This window comes from Dysidea avara, chromosome 1, assembly GCF_963678975.1.
Source record: "Dysidea avara chromosome 1, odDysAvar1.4, whole genome shotgun sequence".
Lineage (NCBI taxonomy): Eukaryota > Metazoa > Porifera > Demospongiae > Dictyoceratida > Dysideidae > Dysidea > Dysidea avara.
The window spans coordinates 3,098,052-3,120,248 of record NC_089272.1 but is presented as its reverse complement, the minus strand read 5'-3'; the positions used below and the strand labels follow the sequence as shown (position 1 = coordinate 3,120,248).

The window sequence follows — 22,197 nt, the reverse complement described above, 5'->3', positions numbered from 1 at the left end:
GTGATTTAATATCGTGCACTACTCCAACTTGTTTCAGTACTTTTTATCGATGTGCTATGGTCCCTACTCTAGTTGAAAATTCCAAATTTTTCTGTGTACTTGTAGACATATGCACTTTTAGCCCTTGGGCCTGTGGCCATCAAGCTATATCTTGCAGCCATATATAACTATTACATATATACTGCTACTAATAGTATGTAAGTATTTTTTAGTCGCATATCCTGTTAGGTGTTGAGTAGATTACTGAATATCATCATACTGTTTGTGTGAAAGCTGCTAACTGTGTACACACTTGTACTTGTATGTTGTTACTATAGTGACAAGGAGACCAAAGATACTACAGACACGGTGTCAGCATCACCAAGTTTGAAGCGTAAAGAAACATCAATGTCAGTCGTAAAGACGGTAAGCATGTGTGTAGGTGTTAATGTCTCACTTCTGTAGTACAACTCTCAAAGTACAATTCCCAAAGTACATATCCCTTAGTGCAACACATAAACTCACCTGTAAATTCAGGAGACCTTGATAATCAGGACAGTTCCAAGGTGTTCATATATCCTACTGAAATCTGTTGATATGGACACTTGAGGACACCTACATAATCCAGACACTTAGTTAAGGTCTCGAAGTATCCCTTAGTACATAAACTGACCTGGATACCTTGATGATCAGGACACTATTAGTTGGTCCCAAGATGTCATGCAAGTTTCATTCAACATGTGTGACCTAATTTGGGTAACCATTGATGTACACACATGAATCTGTAGATTGTGAGATACACAATTTAAACATTTCAACACAGTTAGCTACTAGTTTACATAGCATGTAACTCACTTTAGTCCACAACAAGCTAGCTACTGATATTACCATGATTCTGAGCTACTTTTTTCTTGATGGTATCTGTACCTGATCTGTTCAAAGTAAAAAAAAAAAATTTTTTTTTAATGGATCATCACATAGGTGGTAGTATTTTATCATACTAAGGCTTTCTACAGCTGTTTGTCATCAACTGTGGTCTCCCTACACTTCCTGTGCAATAATTGAAGGCAATACCTTATATATGTGTGACATTACTATTATAAAGTATAAGCGGAAATCAAGAAAATCTACTTGTTGGTTGTTTGTTTATATCTTGTCCCAAACAGTCAATAATCTGACTCCCTTTACTATATTCTGACTCACTTTGTCCTAGCCTACTACTCACAGCTGCCAATATGTGATATATTCATCTTGCCCCTCAGTTTAAAAAGTAGTGTATAGCATAATTTTGAAACCCCTAAATTGCTTGTTAATCAGAATTGGCATTCATTGCAACAATAAACATGGAGAACCTTTATACAGATTATTTTAAAGGTGTGATCAGTGTGATCAGGCCTGGTGTTTCCTTATGTTCTGAAAGCCTGAACAGTGTACCTAAATACAGCAGGTATACATCAAATACTCTAATAGAACATACACTTGAAATACTCTAAACAGTCATTGACTATTTCAAATAAAATGATGTATGCACAACCAGGGTCCACTCATTACAATATTCTCAGCATTACACTGTACACTTGTATTGTTATTATTACAGTTCCTGAGTGCGCCACTACAGAAAACAGCCACCTGGATCCAATCTCCATTCCTTTCCTTTTTGACGAAACACCGCATGAAGAATGAAGAAATACACAAACTATTTAGTGAATTACCTGAAGAAGAAAAATTGATTGATGGTAAGCAAGTAGTGTGGCGTACATATGTGTTAGGGTGGATTAGTAGAACAACTTTATAATGTAGGGATGCTAAAGAGAGAGTTATGGTGGAGTGAGGGGATGGGGTGGGGCAATTTGGCAATGGCACACATTTGCTCTATAAAGTAGTGGTGTGCGATATCAGGATTTTTATTTCGATATTATATCGATACGATATTGGGGTAAATATCGAAATTTCAATACGATTTTCGATAATTTTTAATTGTGTGGGTGGTGTAATTGCGTGGGCGGCCGATATTTATAAATATGCTTGAAATACATTATTTGCACACAAACCATTGCGTAAAACTAATAATAAGCCTTGAAAACTGGCAGACAAGTTTTTGAAGTGGCTAGATAGTACAGAACCAACCTTCATTTCTAGCGTCATTGTGCAATCACACACTAAATGCTGTAGATTTATCGAAATATTCTTCGATATTTCGATAATTATCGCAAATTATTACCTTTTCGATAAATATCGAAATCTGCTAAAGCAGTATCGAAAATCGATGCGATAACGATATCGACAAAATCATCGCAAAATCGATATTTTTTCGATATATCGCACATCACTACTATAAAGTGTGCATGCATGGAAAGGTTGGGGATAGGGCTGAGTAGGGCGATACCTTCAAGAACAAATATTGACAATTTTTGGTCAGAGGCATAGCTAAGGGGGGGCATTTGCCCCCCCATCACCAGATTTTTTTTTTTAAAAACCTCCATTACAAACTTACCAGTATTAAACCGACTCGCAAACGACTATAAATTATGTGCGCTACTACGCGGTATCGCCAGGGGTTGGTGTTAGTGAATGCGCACACAACATTCAACTTGTTCGTGAATCCACCGAATGAAAATATTAGAGACACACTTCTATAGATTTCTCACGTGATAGAGAATTTTTTGAACCTAAAGAGTGACCCGCTCGAAGCGACCTCGCAGGAGTCGCAACTCACAAGTGACAAAGGAGACCATGCAGATGACGCTACGAACCTACTGCCTACGAGGTGATGAAGTGTTCAATGCATCCGGCAAGATTATTTTCTCGAGTTGATCACACTGGATCTTCGTATGGCAGTGCAGTCAGTACTGCAGTGGCATGCCAGTCTAATTTTTTTTTACTTTGTCATCAGGTGGATCAGTGACAAGGTTACAAGTTCTGCTTGAGCAAGACAGGTGTTAAAAATGGGATTTCGTGCAATACGTGGCATTTGAATTTCGTCGGTTGAAGTGGGTGAACACGTAATCCTCTCCGCAGTGTGCTAGGGCTGCAGCACAGGCTGTGGCTACTTGTATTTACACTAAAAATAACAATGTAGCTATACCGGACTGTGGATGAATTTGTTGGAGTACAGTTGTGACACGTGCGATGATCGACGAATATACCTGCATTGATAAGTGATAAGCAAAATAGTTACGTAGCTATGTAAGCTGTAATAATACAACACCGTATGTTGGCTAGCCCACCATTGGGTCATTAGCCTTTTTTTTACAATTATGAATGATTTTTGAGTATCTTGTGGGGGCTTGCCTGCCCCTTCATCACCTTCTGGCTAGCTACGCCTCTGTTTTTGGTACATTGTCTCGATAACTACTAATAATGCAATAATATGTCTCTTGATTTTAAATAGTCCGTATCAACTGACCTGACTGTCCAATTTGTTTTCAAATTCCAAGAATGCTGATTTATTGCATAGTAGCTAATTGTCAACTAGTATTTTTTTTAAATGTTAATTTAAAATGAAGTAGGGATCTATGCAACAAAAAGTAGTGAAACAAGATATGAATGATGGTATTACAGCATAGCTCGGTGGGAAGTCCCTACTTTGGCATTGAACAAAATAATAATACCAAAGTAGGGACTTTCCCACTGAGCTGTGCTGTAACATCATTCATCTCTTGTTTCACTACTTTTTGTTGCATAGATCCCTACTTCATTTTTAAATTAACTCTTTTTTTTAAATACTACCATAATTTGCTTTTTTTTCGTTGTAAAATAATTTTTGTATGCAAAATTTGTACGAAAATTTCTTGCACAAAATTTTTTTTATTAAAGAACGAACTACTCTAATAGAACAGTCATTCACGTAAACCATACGAAAATATTTTTACATGAAAATTTTTATCACGAATTTTTTTGCACGAAAATAAAGCGAATTACAGCAGTTTGTTTAGTTTTTTGGTGTGGCACAGCTAGCTACAATGTAACTTGTATTAGTCCACTTGTATTTTTCACATCTGTAGGTATGGGAAAGGCAGATACCATCACTTATAACATCTTGCCCATTTGTTCAGTGAGTTCCCCATATTCTGTGGGCAGGCTTCGCTGTAGTTTGGGGTTCTCCTTGCTGCACTCTGCAATAATGTGTATCAGAGGATTGCATTCTAGATCCAAGCATCCCTGTGTGCCTCCAGCTGTCGACCTTGCTGTTGCTGAGGGGCATCTGTCTCCTCTAGAACAATAATGTTTTTGTATTGTGCTTGCTTCTTTTTCTTATGCAAATATGTCTAATATGTCTATCAGAGCAATGTAACTTGTAACTGTTCTATCGGAGTGACTGTTGTATTAGAGTATATCTCATGTCAGCCAAGGGGTAAGCAACTAGCTAGACAAATAAGGAGTGAGGTGATCTTGTTTAGCTATCCACCTAGATCTTTAATTGATGGGCATGGTTGTGAACCTATCACAATCGCGAACTTGCAGATATCTAGCTAGTATATCTCTTATGGTAGTGCCAGGACTTGAGGTGCTTCTGAAATCCAGCTCTAAAGTGATCCAGCTCTCAGCATGCCACAAAATAATTTTGTGGCATGCTGAAAGAAAGTGTTGATATGGAAAATTAACACCTCCATGTGGTTTTGTTGGATGAAGAAGTAGACAAGCAGCCTGATTGAAGACAAAAGAAAAAACAAGGCGCAGAGGGCTTACACTTGTCGGAACCCCAAAAGGCACATCCCACTGGTGAGATTGTTATTGTGACGTAAAATGGTGGCCGTACGCTGCTTTGTTTAGCCTCTAGTCTTGCAACTGTGGTCAGGGAGGCAGTGAGACTAAAATTCGAGTTTTGGTGATTTTTTAAAATTCTATATCCGGCCACCTGTAAGTGTTTTGGTATATTTAAGGTTACAGGTTAGGCGCTTAATAATAGGTTATTATTTTTCGATGCGTGATAATGGATGGTGCAATATTGGCACGAAACTCAAGCAGGTGTTAGTGAGAAGATTGTTAACTTTAAAGCGTTGTATAGCCACGTGATAATAGCGGAGGAATCATACAAAGTGAGTGTTAATAATTTACTGCGGAAGGTAGTCAAGCGTAAAATTAAGTCCCACAATATGGTTGAACCAGCGTTTAGCGCTACTGCTTAATGTGGTTATTATTCATCAAAAATAGCAGCTGTCAGCTAATTAGTACTAAATTTTTATGGCAGTGTCAATGGGTGGTTATATTATCTAGGTCCTGTCGTGGAGACTTTGTGGGAAAACTGACTAGAGGCTGGCTAATTATCGTATCTTTCAAGGATAATGGCGATTAGTTCTGCTACGGAAATACTGCGAGTGCACTACAGTGCTGTTACAATCGGATAACAACTCAATTCGTTCGTGACGACCTAGAAATCACTAAGTAATAGCTTATTAATGCTGAGTATCATGGTCTGGCTTCCCATGAAACCTGGTTTTTGATGAATAGCAACTCAACAGTTTCGCTGTTTAGTGCCTGCATTTCTGTACAAGCGCATCCCTTGTTGAGTGTATCGCCGCTTTTGGTATTTCTTGTACGTTAATATACCATGTTATTTTAGTGTGTTCTTCCGTGCAAAATGGTTAAAACAGAACTATAAGCAAAGCGCCTACAAAATTATTTAATGGGTAACCCGTAACCTTAATGTTGTTTTATGTATTACTAGCTGTGGTACCTGCCCTTCATGCAGGTAGAGTATAATAGTGTGCCTGCCCTTCATGCAGGCTTTGCCTCCAGTGCCTAACTGGTGAAGCAGATAAAAACAAAACAAACGAAACAGCTGCCCTTCGTGCAGGTTGAGCTAAATGATTGATATAATGTTGTGCCTGTCCTTCGAATATTGTATTGTTTGTACTTAACCATACATCATGTCTGTGATCCATTTGTGTAGTGTTTGTAGTTGTGATCCATCTAGCTCACCAACTGTAACACTAATAATATTAGGAATTCAAGTTTATGTGTATAAACAGCAAGTGTACATATGTGACATATGGAGTTGGTTTGTATGTTCATATGATTGATCAGTTGAATACACTGCAAATACCTGTAGTTTACCACTGTTATCCATCTGCTATGCCCAAGTGCAAACTATAAATTCCATCCTACTCACTTGTAAATATTACGTACAGGGTGTACAGTAACTCCAGTTTCTCGACTGACTTGACCCCTCTCGTTTGCTTCTGTTTATCTTGCTTACTCAAAGCTGTATTCCTATCCCATTCAGTTCAGGACGGTGTTGTACGTACTCTTCTCCAGATTTCATAGTCCAGGAGGCCAAAGGTATCACTCCTATTCAGTCGCAAGTTTGTGTTGTTTGACATAGACTTTGTAAAACAGACTCACTCCAGGCAGAGATGCCTCACTGTTACTCTTCTGCTTTGCTGTGATCCACCTATTTACCATTCTAGAAGCACAGAAACTCACTTTCCTTCATTGCGCATTGTTTAGAACTGTTCAACACGTCACACACATCTGACGTCATTACTATTTACATAGCAACGGGATTTCAAGGTAAGCATGTTTCCGTAAATTCACGTTATATTATACTTTGACTTTGAATTCCTGTCTGTTTACTTTCTTGCTGAATTGTAAAGTTAGTTGTAGGCATGAATTTCACCATTGGATAAACAATTTGGAGTAAAGAGAGTTTGAATTTAATTACTGACGAAATGTAGGCATGACATGCGTCACAAAATGTTCAAGACTTTTGTTCTATAGTAACACAGGAGCGGTAGAATTTGCCATGTAACTACCACCAAAGGGTGTGTATTATAACATAGATCAACGACGTAGGGCTGCAATCACCATTCCATGTAGTTGGACGTAGATGTGCTCGAAATTCCTGTTTACGAAATTGCGGTAATGGCAATTTTTCGTGATTTACAGCAAAGGGGACATGCTAGGAACTTCCATTAATATACTCCTTGGTGCTGGCTTGATAGCAATTACTATGCAGCAAATCCGGAGTCAATCGGTGCTACCATTCAGGAGTTAGCTGGACCACGGACAAACAGACAGCATTGCAGCTTTATATAGTAGATATGGACTAATACTGTTCCGTAAAGGTGATTTTCATTGCATAAAATGTCTCTAGGATGATTTGTAAAGGCGAAATTTTGGGTGGTGCACGAAATTTTCACCAGGATCCCTACTGATATCTATTATTGTATTCCTGAGCTGTACCCATGATGTTTGCTGTACCCATGATGTTTGCTGTACCCATGATGTTTGCTGTACCCATGATGTTTTTTGTACAAGTGATGTCGAACAGTGAAAAAATCAGGTCCATAGCCTTAGCTGTTATCAAGTTACGCTTGTGTGCAGGCAGGCGATCAATAGAAATATGATTCCATATATTTTTAAAATTGTTTCAACCTACTGGAAGCACTTCAGGTTGTCCTGAGGTACTTTTGGGCTTGTTTATATCTAACCAATACTGCCAGGGTACCATTAAGGTATTGTGAGGGTGGTTTCTGGTATCAAGTTCCACCATACTTTCAAACACACTTTGACCAAACAAGGTTCCATCACCAATCCTCCTGTTTGTATCCATATACATGAACTCTAGGGACCACCGGATATTGTCACATCTAATGTACCTCACTAACTACATTCTAAGCTAATTTTTTCGTTGTGGTAGCAGCTGTGCTGTCTTCCCAGGAATAATGAGTTGTATTGAGAATTTTAAGGTTACAAGATCTGCAAGACCCCACACATGTTCATGCAAGCTTAATTTTATACCTGTAGTAGAATGGATGGAGTGAAATATTACGAATTGTAAAAAAATTCTGTAAGCTTTTTGAGTATTTCTGTTGCAGTTTCTAATAGCGAAATCTTAATATCGTCTTTCAGTGCTCCCAAGGAGATGGAAGATACAAGTATTAGTTCACCAGTCATAATGATGGTACGAAAATGTAAACAAACAAGTATAAGGATAAATTGGGAATTTTAAGGGATCATAGAAAATAGTAGGGAAGTTGATATTCTAGTGGACATTCAATCCCTAATTCAGTCATGGATATAGTCTGAAGTAGGGATTAAATGTTCACTAGTAGTCTAGTACTGTGTTTCCTTGTATAAAAGCTGTATTCAATGAAACGCTTGTCTCAATTACAAGCTGGGGGGTTTCCAGAAAATAAACACCTGGTCTCAAATAGGGACCCGGGCTATTACTTGAGTCTACTGGTAATGGCTGCTTCTTCATACTTGAGTTTAGAACCTTCTGAGGTATGAAGGTACTATGAGTAATCACGTGGGCAAGTCCACGTGCACACAGATATGTATGATACAACAATTTTCCGATCATTTTAAGCCTTTACTACACTTGTTTATATAGTCAACACACTGTTTTCTATGCTTACCAATACACTAATCCCATTCTACTACCATATGAATTCAATTAAATGCCGGGCATCAGTTGGACCAACGGTCTCAAATAAAGGTCCTATTCGTTAAAAGACCAGGTCAAAAATGCTGGGAAGGAAATAAAAGCCTGGGCTTTTATACGAGGAAATTTTGTTTGTGTGTGTGTGTGTGTGTGTGTGTGTGTGTGTGTGTGTGTGTGTGTGTGTGTGTGTGTGTGTGTGTGTGTGTGTGTGTGTGTGTGTGTGTGTGTGTGTGTGTGTGTGTGTGAAATACGGTATGCAGGTGTAGGCGGCCTCCCTTGTTTCCCTGCTTTTTTCTATGATTCCAAATCAAACTTGAAATTCCCAGTTTTTCCTTATACTCATTACATAGTGACCTTATTGAGCAGGTGTGTTGTCCGTGTGTGGAAGTTGTGGTAGAAAATGAAAAAATATTAAAACCCACAATTGAATTTTTAAAATGTGTGTATAAAAGAAACCATAAAGATGTTTGAAACATGTTTGCTTTCATTGATACATCTTTGTAATTTTTGGAAAAGTTCGTCTAAACCAGAAGATATCCTTGTATTGTTAATGTAAGAATTATATACATTAGTTACTAGATGTACCCCTCAACTGTTATTGGTTCAGCTGTACTAGATCATAAAGGGACTTGTCGCTTGGTTGTTTTTAGTCCAGCTAGTTTGTGAAAAGGTCCTATCATACAGTGTCTACCAACTGTCTACTTTTAGAGGTGGCATTTTGGTGGGTTCCATTCATTATTGGTACAATCCCTACTTAAACAGTACTACAGTACTGTTTGATAAAGTCTGTCAATGCCACTAAGTAGTTTTGATGGAAAGTTTGTTACTGGTTGCTAAATTTTCACTTTGGTCACCAGAATACGTAACAAACTGTATTTGTTTTTACCCAATCAAGGATAAAGGGTAGGAAGGATGTATTCCCTGTGTCTCCCTTCAGGCCCTTGACTGGTTGTATGTGTTTTAATTGTGTGTTCTTCCCACTTGTAGACTATGCCTGTGCCCTACAGAGGGAGATATTGCTGCAGGGAAGACTTTACATTACACAAAACTGGTTGTGTTTCTATGCCAACATCCTCACCTGGGTGACATTGGTAAGGCACACAAATAATCACAAACACACACATGTACACTTACAAACAAACTGAACCACACCTACACATGTACTACTTAGGTGCTATGTGTTATCCTGTTGGGGCAAGACTAATAGCGGGCAGGAGGCTGTGCCTTGTCTCACAGATAAAAGTGTGGTCAACTGGAGTCCCACCTGGACATTGTACAAGACATGGACAGTTGGCATTTGCTTCCCCAGTTTACATCAGGTGCCCATTGATGTTGACACCAGATCACCAGAGCTCCCCATTTTACTGTATCTGGACATAATCAGGGGACACACATGCACCCACACACACACATTACACCTTTAATGCATATGTATGTTCAGCATACTTAGATGCACAAACAATGCACCATGGATTTTTTATTCAATAGCTCACTATTCCATTTAAAGCCATCCAGTCAGTCACTAAAGAGAAGACAGCTAACCTGTTCCCATATGCCATCCAAGTGTGTACGTCCACTGACAAGTATGGCTTCCACTCTTTTATGCAACGAGATGTGGCGTTTAGAGTGATATTCCGAGTATGGCAGAATAACCTTCTTAGTGAGGTGAGTAGGGACTATGTATATATGTATGTATTATATGAACATGTCTGTGTCTGCATGTGTGTCTCTGTGTGTTGTAATGCAGTGTTTGTGTGTGTACACATACACTGTATAATGTAGTGTATGCGCATGTGTAAGAGTTGCACCATTAATTGTGCCAACAACAACTGACAACCCTAGCCAATACATTCTTCTGTAGCCCTTAAGAAATTTTGCATTTAGTACACATTAAGGTAATGCCCATACTTAGCATCTCCTCATCTACAAAGAGCATTATAGGTCAGTTTCATGTAAGGCTTTAGGAATGCAATCAGTATTAATTGTCTAATGCGTAACCACTAGATGCTGTGGATGTCCATAAAAATGGGGAATTAGTAAAATGCGGAATAATGGAATTGTGGAATAACGAAATAAGCAAAACTTATTTTTTGCAGATTGTACAAATAGTTACATGCTCTATAGCAATCATACTTTATTTACACCTTGCAACAGCTCTGCATGGCTCGCCACAGCGATGGATAGCTAAAAAGCAGCTGGGCGAGCATTAAATGGGACAGCGAGCACACGATCAATCACCCTAGAACTATCTACCTTCGCTAAACTTACTTATCTATACTCCTTAGTTGATATAGCTACCAAACACCAAGACCTAGTTCTATTCTTAGGTTAAACTAGCTGCCCTTCATGTGCATACGACCGAATTTATAAGAGCCACGCTAGAGTTCAGAGGGACGTCGAGTGGTTGTGTGTCTTTAAATGGATTTCAAAACTCTTCAGGTTTGAATCAAGAGTGTACGTAAGTAAAGTTAGCAAAGGTAGATCGTGCTAGGGTAATTGGTTATGTGCTCGTCCCATTTAATGCTCGCCAGCTGCTGTTCTATCCATCGCCGTGGTGCGCCATGCAGAGCTGTTACAAGGTAAATAAAGTATAATTACTATAGAACATGTAACTATTTGTACAATCTGCAAAAGATAAGTTTTGCTTATTTCATTATTCCGCAATTCCGTATTCCGCGTTTTACTAATTCCCATAAAAATGTATTTAAGCCATTGGGAAAACAATAATAACCGGGAATAAAACTTTGGTAACTTAATTACAAAGTATACGGTATGTTCTAATTCTCTGTACATGGAAAGAAACTACATTGATTTCTCTTTTGTTTCGTGGTTGTCTGCTGTGAATAGGATGAAAAATGTCTGAGTTAATAGGGTGGTGAAGCTAGAAATGTTACCAAACAAGGCTTTCCACAGCTGATATTCGTAAGTTCAGAGTCAGAAAATCACACAGGAACTTCAACAAGTCTTAACAATAGCCTTTGTTGAGAATCGCTTCACAGGAAAGTGCTGAATCAGCATGACAGCCAACCAAGTTAACAACGTGTTCAGGGAGCCCAGATACATCATCCAGGTGATAGTAAGGCTTGCTCTTGTACTGTATGTCTGGTAAATAAGGATAACAAGCAGCTGCTTGTGTGTTTCGTCTCCAGAAAACATTTTCATCATGGCATTCTAACCTTCATTGGCTCATAACTCACTAGTGGCTTAGCATATTTACAGCAGACAAACACCACAGAGTGTAGAAGTCAATGTAGTTTACAGTGCTGCTTAAATAACTCGGATATTTCCATAATATTCTATGTGACAATAGTTTTTGTGTCCACGGTTGTCCGTTTCCCAATGGTTTCTATACATTTTTTGCCTAACCACAGCATCCAGTGGTTGTGCAACCATAATTAAAGGACCAATTAAAATACTTTCCCTTACATGAAAATTCATATGTATAATACATTTGATAAAACATTTTATTTTAATCAACACTGTATTTATACACTTTTGTGTAGAATGTAGTATCTACATACATGTTGTAATAAAAATTTTCTGGTGTGTACAAGCATGGGAGCAGGAATAGTTTCTGATTCGTTTATGTTGGCACACCCGATCGTCATACAACATTGATGTGTTTTTTTCACTGATTTCCCCAGCTACACTGTTTGATGCAATCACCGGACCATAGTTATCATCACTACATGTACTGTTGTTAGTTTGTACGTATTAATGGATACTGCTGGCATCTTTATCACCTTCACAGTAAACTATAATGAAAGTGTTTGTTGTTTGTAGATTAGAGTTCCACCCATCCTTGAGCAAATCTGTCCTTTTTGTCTACACATGTGATAAGCCTCCAGGACACTAGGCCGTAATTCTCGGTTTGAATGGACCGAATACTTCATTAGATCCTATTGGTAGGACAGCACTTTCATTTGGCTTGATTAGGTAACTACAGTTTTGCTTTGGTGTAGCCTTCACTAATATCACATTAAAGGCTGTGCTGACTGTCCACATATTTCAGTAGCTTGTTACACATGATATATGGTGTCCGCTATGTTATCAGTTTGTGTGGTGACTTGATAGTGGCAAATTGCTTCTGGTAGAATACTGACTAGCATATTAGAGTGTAGTTTACATCATATATAATTCAGTTTTGTACAGTTGTGTGGCCAGTATTACTCTATGGTGCAGCCATCTTATGTTTATTTAAGTTTGACCTGAACTTTAACAAGGAGGGAATTATTGTATATTGTGTTAGGAGGCATGGCAACGGTTAACACCCTGAGGAAGTTTCTGACCACAAGGTTGATTTTGTGGATGACAAGGGAAGCTTTTTGAGGTTTTGTAATGGGCATGCGAATACCTGTTTGTGCGTTATGTATAGTTTGTGGATGGGTGTGAGTCAGCAAGACTCCATACAACCACACATACATGTGTGCACACACAATGCACAATTTTATTTACGTACCATTTGATATAGTCAATGATGTTCTTATAATTGACATGCTGATCATGCAAGGGACACTTACCAGTATTTGGCCACTAAACCAAGTGAAAATGTAATTAGTGACCGGTCCATTTAATGGTGGACAAAAGATTTCATATTCTTTGTTATCCATCTCTTGTGTACATGTACATAAGTATGATCATCTACAGTACCGCCCAAGCGCAATGTAGTTTCTCGCGAGTGCGTGCAATTAAAACCTCACTAAGTAAAGGGAGTGGCAGCCATTTTGCTAGCGAGGGATAGCAACTTGCTGGCAAAATGGCTGTCACGCCCTTTAAAATGTTGAACATTGTATAAAAATGAGTTTTGTTGCGTGCATCTACCATCATGCATTTGAGCTGTAGTCTAAATTTGGGTAATATATAATATCCACAGTATGAATTGTGTTGTAGTTAGTCCTTGGGATCTCCTCATGTACAGAACAACCATCCATTTATTGGTTGCCACACTCAGGGTTTCATTTGGAGGAGGGGGGTTTCATTTTGAGCAATAGTTTAAATGAAAGTGACTTAGGATGCACCAGAAATAATCTACAAGAGTCTAAAATGCAAAAGAAAAAAATCTGGAGTGCATGTTATTCTTAGGTACCTGAGAACGCAGCGAAAGCAATCTACAAGAGTCCAAAATGCAAAACTTTCCTGGTGTGGCATGTTATTCTGAAGTATCTCAGAATGCACCAGAAGCAATCTAAGAGAGATTACAATGCAAAAATTTCTGGAGTAGCAATTTTCAAGTGTGCCTGAGAATAAACCAGAAGGGATATACGAGCAAAGATTTTTTTGGAGTGGCAAGATATTCTCAGTAAAACTGTATCCCCCCCAAGTCATTTCCTAGTTGAAATCCTGTACAGTGCACACCATTCAATTATGTAGTACCTTATCATACACCACAGATGACATAGTTTTGTTATCATATTTATCATCATTTTTACAACATGATTTTAATGTAGTAATTTATACAAATTTGTATTAACATTTACATTGCATATCTGTTTAATTTACAATTTCATATGTGTACATTTGGAGTGTAAACATACATACAATTTTAAAGAACTAGAACAGTTCCTCATTTATTTATGCTGGCATACTCCACCTTTGCTTTTCACACAATATTGGTGCTTGTTTTCACTGATTTTCCCGGCTGTTACTGGTAGTCTCAGCTTGCTGTCCCCAGGTAGGTAGAACGCTAGTGTTACATGTTCATGCCTTGGGGCAATGTTTACGCTGTTTGATGCTATCGCCATACCATAGTTATCATCACTGATGGGTAACACAAAGTACCTACTGTTGTTAGCTTGTATTAATGGATACTGCTGGCATTCTTTATCTTCTTCACAGCAAATTATAACGACATGGGTAACTTCATGTTCATAGATCAGTGTTCCACCCACCCTCGAGCAAATCTGTCTGTTTTGTCTACACATGTGATAAGCCTCCAGGACACTGGGAAAGTCTAGTTCAAAGCACCATGGGCCGTAGTTCTCAGTTTCACTTTTGTCTGTTCCAAACCATAGAAATGGACCAAATGCTTCATTGGATCTTATTGGTAGGGCAGCACTTTCATTTGACTTGATTAAGTAACTACAGTTTGCTTCAGTGTATCCTTCACCAAGTGTACGCCATTTCTTCTCCGTTGCTTTAAATGTGTAAATCAATGGCTGTGCTGACCGTCCACATATTTCAGTAGCTTGTTGTAGATGAGTACCATGATATATGGTGTCCACTACATTGTGTTGTATCAGTTTGTGTGGTGACTTGATAGTGGCAAACTGTTTCGGGTAGAACAACTCTGGACACCTAAAAGATTACAAGCATGTAAGAGAATGCTCTACATTGCATTACAACATTTTTTCATAAGGCAGTTCCACAGTAAAGTGCTGACTCTGGAAGGATGTAGCATTATAGGAAGCCGTTAAGGAATTGTTTGCTTAATAAATTGAAAGTAATTACTTGTATAATCTTTGTAACTTATGTGTTAAGAGGATCATCCTTTGCTAAAGTAATGAGTTGTAAAAAATTAATATAAAGGGCCAAGCAAACAGATATTGTATACACTATAGTAACACTAACTCATGCTTGCTGTAGTCTACTGGTTCATCAATGTCAACATCAATATTATCATCAACTGATAAGTTAGCCATCTAGCTCAATAACGACAACAAATCAAAGCACAATATACAATGATGATGTTAGTATGTCCTGTGTATTTTATACAGTGTAGTTGAGTGGCTGACTGTGTAGTCATGTGGTTGAGGACTTTACCTTCTGTTGTACTAGTCTAAACAATTGATTAAATTATTTACTCAATATTGACCAAATATCCTGTAATTTGAGAAGGGGAATACTTTTGTTTTGAATTTTGGAGGCTTTCAGAGGGAATTATTTTGTTTGTTTTGTTTAGGAGGAATCTCAACAGGTTGCACATAGCAATTCTAGGTAGGAAGTTTGCAACCACAAAGTTGATTTTGTGCCGAACAAAAGAATTATTTTGTACCAGTCTCGATATATTGTCTTATGTAGTTATTTCAATTGGGTACAAAAGTCAAATGTAAGTACATGCGTTAGTCAGTATGACTCAGTCCTGTGGCTACGTCGTGCCAACAAGAATTGTATTTATAATTCATGCTATTAGTAATGTGCCACAGATCCTCCACTTAAGGAGGAATACATTATAAAGTAAAAAAATTTAATGGATAAATTGTAACTAGTAGCTCTTTAAATAACAGACAGTGGTTATTTAAGTAAAGAGAGGGGTAGAGAGAAGATTTTTTTTAAACCAGGCACGCATCCAGTTTACTGAAATTGTTTTCATAAAAGTGTGTGTGTCTGTGTGTCTGTGTCTGTGTGTGTGTGTGTGTGTGTGTGTGTGTGCACCTTATCTATCTATGTTTGTCCGTTCGCACCCACGTGAGCAAAATCGTTAAATATTGGTGAAAGCAGCTTTTACGTAAGAAGTAAAAGCAAAGCACAGATGAACTTTGCTCTGAAGTGGTTTCTTTTTGGTGGACTGAAATACGGGTGTAGCGACTTTCCTCAGACTTTGCAAACTACCTTCCCTTTGAGGTTTTCAAGCATTTAACAACTGAAAAACAATGGTGCAGGCCTCGTACACTACCAGGAATAGCCTGCCACTTCGAGTTGAAAGAGGGCATATCCCTTACGTACGCGAACAGAAATGAAGAGCAGCTTTGAGGCTTTGCCAAGAAAATTTGAAAAACATGATAGTCAAACTATAAAACAGCTTAGAAGATACTTCTGTGCGTAATATGTTGGTAAAAGCAGTTTGCTTAACAAGCACTTCCTTAGCAGTGCATAGCAATGTAATTGAATGGATTACAGAAATTTCAGGAAATACGAGAATTAGCTAATAATATTATTGCACAACCCAAACTACCCTATTGTAAAGTAGTAATACATAGTTGGTTAATTCATAGTAGTATATACTGTCTATGGTTAATTCCAGATGAGTTAGCTAGCTGCATGGCACCTGGTTTTTAGAAGTAGCACAACATCAACTTGTTTGTTTTTTTTGATTGCTATACTTGCATCAGTTCTAGGAAGTGTCTGACCACAAAATTGATTATGTGAGACTAACAATGCACTACAATACTGGATATTTCATTCAACAATATTTAAGCCTTAGTTGTCTCACAGGCTCCTACTGTTTAAGTAAACCACTCTGTAATTTGTACTAGAGTAGGGAAGCATGATGATCCAGGGCCGGAGAAGGGATAATTGAGTTGGTCAAGCCGTTGTATATGTTGAAGTAGCTACTATATACATGGTGCTGCCAATGAGAGGAGTTGCTGCATAGGGTGTGAAGCACACTCTGCTATGTGTGAAGCACAAGCATTCTAGGGGGGTTTGGGGTATCCCCCCCCCCCCCCACACACACACACACACACACACAGAGGAAATTTTTGAAATTAGGTACTCAGATATGCAATTATAGTGATATTCACTGCTAGCTAGCTATATACAGTAAATATGCTCTAGCCTATACCTTGTTGTTCTTCAGACATTCTATACTATAGTAGGGGTTTGTCTGGAAGAGTACATGATGAAGTGAACGGATCATGTAAGTATACTGGTAGACAATCGCAAGATCAATCACTATTCGAAAATGACACGATGTGGGATGAGACTGTCAGTGTCTCTACCAGACAAGTGGGGAGTGATAATTACTCATAATCTCATCCAGGTGGCCACCCATGTGATGTATAGGTGTGCAGCTTCCTGCCGCAGAATGAGGTGACTAGTTTGTCAATACCAGCCCTTCTGGTGCCCAGTAAAAGAAGCCAAGAGTGACAAGCCATGAATTATTTTATGAAGATTGAATTGTGATTTAAGTGTGCTGGTTTAGAATCACAGAAGGCACCTGCCGTACACATGATAATTCTCTACTGTCAGCACATGTGACACATAGAACCCACAATCATTACTGTACTAAACGATGCTAATGCTATGCTGTGCTGTATGGTAATTGTAAGTATTATACATGTAGTTTTGGGCTTTAGTTAAGCTGAGAAACTGTAGGATGACTACTCACATGTAGATATGATCATCCATAGATTGCATGGGAGTAATATAGTTTGAGCTGGTCAACTAGTTAGTCCAGCTCCAGATTATTGGTCTGGCTCAGGCCTGACCAACTGGATCATCTCCTTCAGCCTTGTGATCATAAAGTATTAAGTTTTGCTTTTGTTATTATAATAAACTGCTGTGGAAACTTACACATGTGTGAGTGGTTCAAATTACTGTTTTATGACCGAAATAGAATAAAAAGAAAGACAGACACATTTAGTGGAGTGAGGGCACTCTGTGTATTATTTAATACTGCACTGTACTATATATGGTCACTACATCTTCATGTTTTTCTAATTCCTGATAGTAGCTTGGAAGATACAGTACTGTAAAACTTGGCTACTGTAAATGTGGTACGTACATGCAGTACACAATAATTGTGTTCATAAGATGATTATTATGGTGTTAGTTTAATGGCAACGCTAAAATATGTCACAATACATTACACAAACAGGCATAATATTCTTCAGGCCTATCAGCTTACTTTCATTGCACCGTTTAACTCGTACTACAAAATTATACATACATACAGATTGCTGCTATGTGTTGATGAACAAATGTATTTCACGACATGTATGTAGCTTTTATACTGAGCACTAATAGTGGTGTGTGCATACCAAGTACAGGCATACACACATTAAAGGTGCTGTTGTTTGTATTGTTAAGGTTTTGAAAGTACATACGTTGAGTAGTGTGATGCTACTGAAAACCAGCTGGCATCTACTGGGTCTCCCTTCAGCTGACAATATGGGCCTTTTGTTTTCAGACAATATCCAGTATGTTCGTTTTTACTTATTATTCCTTCTTTAGCTGGTAGATGGATTTCTGTGTCATCCGGCAAGTAAAAGGCAAAAACCACATTTTCGTGTCTCGATTTATCTGTGTACACATGGCTTGAAGCAATTTCCGGACTAGAGAACCCTGGAGAAAGATTTTGATACAGCAGAGTGCCAGCTTTTGCTGCAGTTGGCTCACTGGATGTACTTGTGTTATTACCATTCAATCTGGACTTCTTGCTTGAAGGTGGTCCTGTTTTACATTCTTGTTCTATGATTTCCCAGGGAGGGATGAAACACTTACTGCTGTTGACTTGTATTGGTGGGTAAGACTGGTACTCCTTATCTTTTTTGCAGCAAATTATTACAATGTAAGAAACTTCTCTTTTGTACACAAATGTTCCTCCTGCTCTGTAACAGATTTCACCATTGCTTCTACACTTCTGGTAAGCATCCAACATGCTGTGGAAATTCAGCTCGAAACAGCAGGGACCATAAATGTCAGTCTCCTTCTTCTCTGTTCCAAACCATGCAAATGGTCCAAATACTGGTGCATTGTACTCCTCCATTTTTTCTGTGAGGCTGTTTGGGTTGACCAAATAACTACAGTATTGTCCACTGTAATAGCCTGTCAAACTACTAGTGGGTGCTCCAAGTATGCGCCATTCCTTCTTCTTTCCTTTGAACATGTATGTGTTGGGTCGGTTTGTACCTCCACATATCTTTTTTGCCTCTTGTAGATGGGTTGAGTGATAAATGGTATCCACAACCCTGGTTTTTAAGACAGAACGTCTTGATTTTACTGTCGCAAATTTCTTTAGGTAAAAGAATTCTGGAGACCTGCAATTACATGTGTGAATATTGTATTATAACTGAAATGGTTAACAAATGCCTTGTTGGATATGCCTAAACCGCATCCAATATGCAACTTCAGTTATAAGGAGTGGACATTATTCAGGATTTTTATTTAACTCAGATTGTTTGGGGGCTAGCTGATTATAATACTGTTATTATACTTATACTGCTTCATAACTTCTAACGAAGCACTTCAACTGACATACTCGTGGTAGCTAGGATGTAGGGGTTCATCAATTTCTATGTCAATGGTATTATCAGCTGAACTGCTAGCCATGTTCAATGTCACTACAACTCTAGTTAGCAACACTAGAATAATATTACTGTGTGTGGTAAAGCTGTCTTTTGTACTACTGGCACTGTTAACCACAGGTTGTTACATTATAATAACCAGCTGGCCAATTTCACAGTAAATGAGGTATTCGTGGAATACTACTAACCACTGACTCTGATGTTTTACTTGATATAATGTTTTTCTTGCATTGTAGTTATGTTCACACATGCAGTCCCTAGCATAAAGGCTTTGATAATGCCTGTGCACAGGAAACTCATTGAGCTATGTGCATATGAAGATTAGTGCAGTGTGCTATGGTTGTGGTTTAGGAGATGAAGCTTTCTACCCAGGAAAAAAATGGCATTGAAAAGTTCTGGCATTATTTTAAAGCCTTTCCCTCATGTATTCAAAATACCAGAAGTAGCTATGCAGTTTTTGTTATAGAATTTTATCACGAAGTACACAAAATACTCATTCCTGTGCACTACGCTGCTCTACTAAACCTGACAGTTATAAAATTATATTGTTGGTCTAAAGAAAATTTGACCCTCACAAAACTAATTGCAAACAAAAGATTTTATTCTGATGATTAAATCCATATGTTAAATTGAATTTATAGTTTGTATTATTCTTAAATACGTGCATAGCACCAGCAGATGTGCTATATACTTTAACATACGTGTATTGTGCAATGTTTAGTCAATGTTGTTGACTAATTCTTGGGAGCAAGTTGGTAGATTGGATAGCAATCTTCTTGTATAAGTTGTTGTGAGGTATTTCAATTGTATGTACATGCGTACATAGTGAACCATATCACCCTTGCTATTGTGATTGCAAGACCTGACCACTGATAATATCGTAATGGTACATACTTGTGTCCACGTATACATACAATGGAATATTTTCACAATCACTTTAAATATTACACATTAGCACAGACATACACACAGTATGGTTCTTTGCTATTAGTCAAATTGCATGCAGCATTCGCCTTTGCTTTTCACACAGTACCCAGTGTGAGTATTTTTGCTTATCTTTCCTGCTGCAGAGGATAACTGAAGTTTTGTGTCCCCAGGTAGGTACAATGCAAAAGCCGTATACTCACACCTTTCATTTAGAAGAACATACTTTGAAGTTGAAGTAGTGGCAAGGCTAGACACTTCTGGACACTCTGTCATTTCACTTGCTGACATCCACGGTGGTTCAAAATATTTGCTGCTGTTGATTTGGATAATTGGGTAAGAGTGGTACTGTTGGTCTTCTTCACAGCAGATTATAACAACATGAGTGACCTCTTGTCTATAAACCAATGTTCCACCAGCTCTGTAACAGACATCTCTTTTTCTTCTACACATCTGATAAGCTTCCAGTACACTTTGGAAGTCAACCTCAAAACAAAATGGACCATACCTGTCAGTGTCGGCTTTCTCTGTACCAAACCATGCAAATGGTCCAAACACCTCATCTAGGCAGTTATCTGGTGTCATGGCTTTCGGATATTCATTTGGTTCAGCCAAATAACTGCAACATAATGGACTGTAGAATTTTTCACCTCCCAGTATGCGCCATTTCTTTTCCTTCCCCTTGAACGTGTATGTGCTGGGCTGTCCTATTGTTCCACCACATATCGCATCTTTCTCTATTAAGTGAGTTCCATGGTAAATGGTTGTCACAGCTTTTGACTGCAAGGATGTGTTAAGTGAACGAATTGTCACAAATCTTTTGTGATAAAAGAATTCAGGACGCCTGTGAACATACAGAATATCATAACGCATTAATTTTTGTAACTGTTCATTGTATGTACAAGGTGTAGTTTAGTTAAACAGTACTAGTATTGTATACAAGTTTGACCATTTGCTATACTACTAATAATTTACCCACAGTGCACATAAACACAATTACCTGTGGCAGCTTTTTATTGGCTCGGATATCTCAATATCAATGCTGTCTTGGCTAGCCATCTCAGGTAAACTTATGTAGAACTTGGAGCTCTGTGAGGTATCTAATTCTGTACACACTGAAACAGTGTTCTGTTTGTATGTGTGTGTCTATCCTTGTTATATTTTATCCTGGTTTTGCTGACAGTGCATATAGTGACCACAAGCTTAGGTTGTTCGTATAAGTGCATATGAGGTAGAACTATCAGGTGTTAGTCTTCATGCTAAAATATATATATAACATGTTACTGCTAACTATAGCATGTTAGTGTTGCAGTTTTCATACCTTCCTGCTAAATATAACACGTTAGTGTAAGAATTTTCACACCTTCATGCTAAATTTAGCACGTTCGTGATAGTTAGATATATCATGTTCATGTTGCAATTTTCACACCTTTGTGCTAAATATAACATGTTAATGTTAGAATTTTCACACCTTCCTGCTAAATATAACATGTTAGTGTTAGAATTTTCACACCTTCCTGCTAAATATAGCATGTTAGTGTTAGAGTTTTCACACCTTCCTGCTAAATATAACATGTTAGTGTTAAAATTTTCACACCTTCCTGCTAAATATAGCATGTTGGTGTTAGAATTTTCACACCTTCCTGCTAAATATAACATGTTAGTGTTTGAATTTTCACACCTTCCTGCTAAATATAGCATGTTAGTGTTAGAATTTTCACACCTTCCTGCTAAATATAGCATGTTGGTGTCAGAATTTTCACACCTTCCTGCTAAATATAGCATGTTGGTGTTAGAATTTTCACACCTTCCTGCTAAATATAACATGTTAGTGTTAGAATTTTCACACCTTCCTGCTAAATATAACATGTTAGTGTTAGAATTTTCACACCTTCCTGCTAAATATAGCGTGTTAGTGTTAGAATTTTCACACCTTCCCGC

At 38.1% G+C, this 22,197-nt stretch overlaps 4 protein-coding genes across 8 annotated transcripts in view; 1 reads left to right on the top strand and 3 right to left on the bottom strand.

Annotated features, from left to right (window-relative positions):
- Nucleotides 1-22,197, top strand: part of LOC136253261 (protein Aster-A-like) — a 64,317-nt gene that overhangs the window by 13,197 nt on the left and 28,923 nt on the right. For all 4 annotated transcript variants that reach the window (XM_066045907.1, XM_066045913.1, XM_066045920.1 and 1 more), the window contains 4 exons: nucleotides 318-405; nucleotides 1,577-1,715; nucleotides 9,356-9,459; nucleotides 9,857-10,033. In XM_066045907.1, the coding sequence (XP_065901979.1) occupies nucleotides 318-405; nucleotides 1,577-1,715; nucleotides 9,356-9,459; nucleotides 9,857-10,033 (508 nt within the window). The remainder of the gene's footprint in view (nucleotides 1-317; nucleotides 406-1,576; nucleotides 1,716-9,355; nucleotides 9,460-9,856; nucleotides 10,034-22,197) is intronic.
- Nucleotides 13,760-15,094, bottom strand: LOC136253310 (uncharacterized). Its single transcript, XM_066045957.1, has 2 exons — nucleotides 14,936-15,094; nucleotides 13,760-14,662 (listed from the first exon to the last, which is right to left on the bottom strand). Exons 1-2 carry the CDS (start codon nucleotides 15,004-15,006, stop codon nucleotides 13,936-13,938), a joined length of 798 nt encoding a protein of 265 aa, XP_065902029.1. The 5' UTR covers nucleotides 15,007-15,094; the 3' UTR covers nucleotides 13,760-13,935.
- On the bottom strand, nucleotides 17,925-19,380 carry LOC136253301 (uncharacterized). The gene is made up of 2 exons (XM_066045947.1): nucleotides 19,287-19,380; nucleotides 17,925-19,065 (listed from the first exon to the last, which is right to left on the bottom strand). Exons 1-2 carry the CDS (start codon nucleotides 19,355-19,357, stop codon nucleotides 18,111-18,113), a joined length of 1,026 nt encoding a protein of 341 aa, XP_065902019.1. The 5' UTR covers nucleotides 19,358-19,380; the 3' UTR covers nucleotides 17,925-18,110.
- LOC136247469 (uncharacterized) lies at nucleotides 20,240-21,413 on the bottom strand. Of its 2 annotated transcripts, XM_066039285.1 has the most exons (3): nucleotides 21,257-21,413; nucleotides 20,765-21,100; nucleotides 20,240-20,677 (listed from the first exon to the last, which is right to left on the bottom strand). In XM_066039285.1, exons 1-3 carry the CDS (start codon nucleotides 21,313-21,315, stop codon nucleotides 20,320-20,322), a joined length of 753 nt encoding a protein of 250 aa, XP_065895357.1. In that variant the 5' UTR covers nucleotides 21,316-21,413; the 3' UTR covers nucleotides 20,240-20,319. The 2 variants fall into 2 exon arrangements, with proteins under 2 accessions (XP_065895357.1, XP_065895291.1); XM_066039219.1 differs by having other exon boundaries at nucleotides 20,240-21,100; nucleotides 21,257-21,412.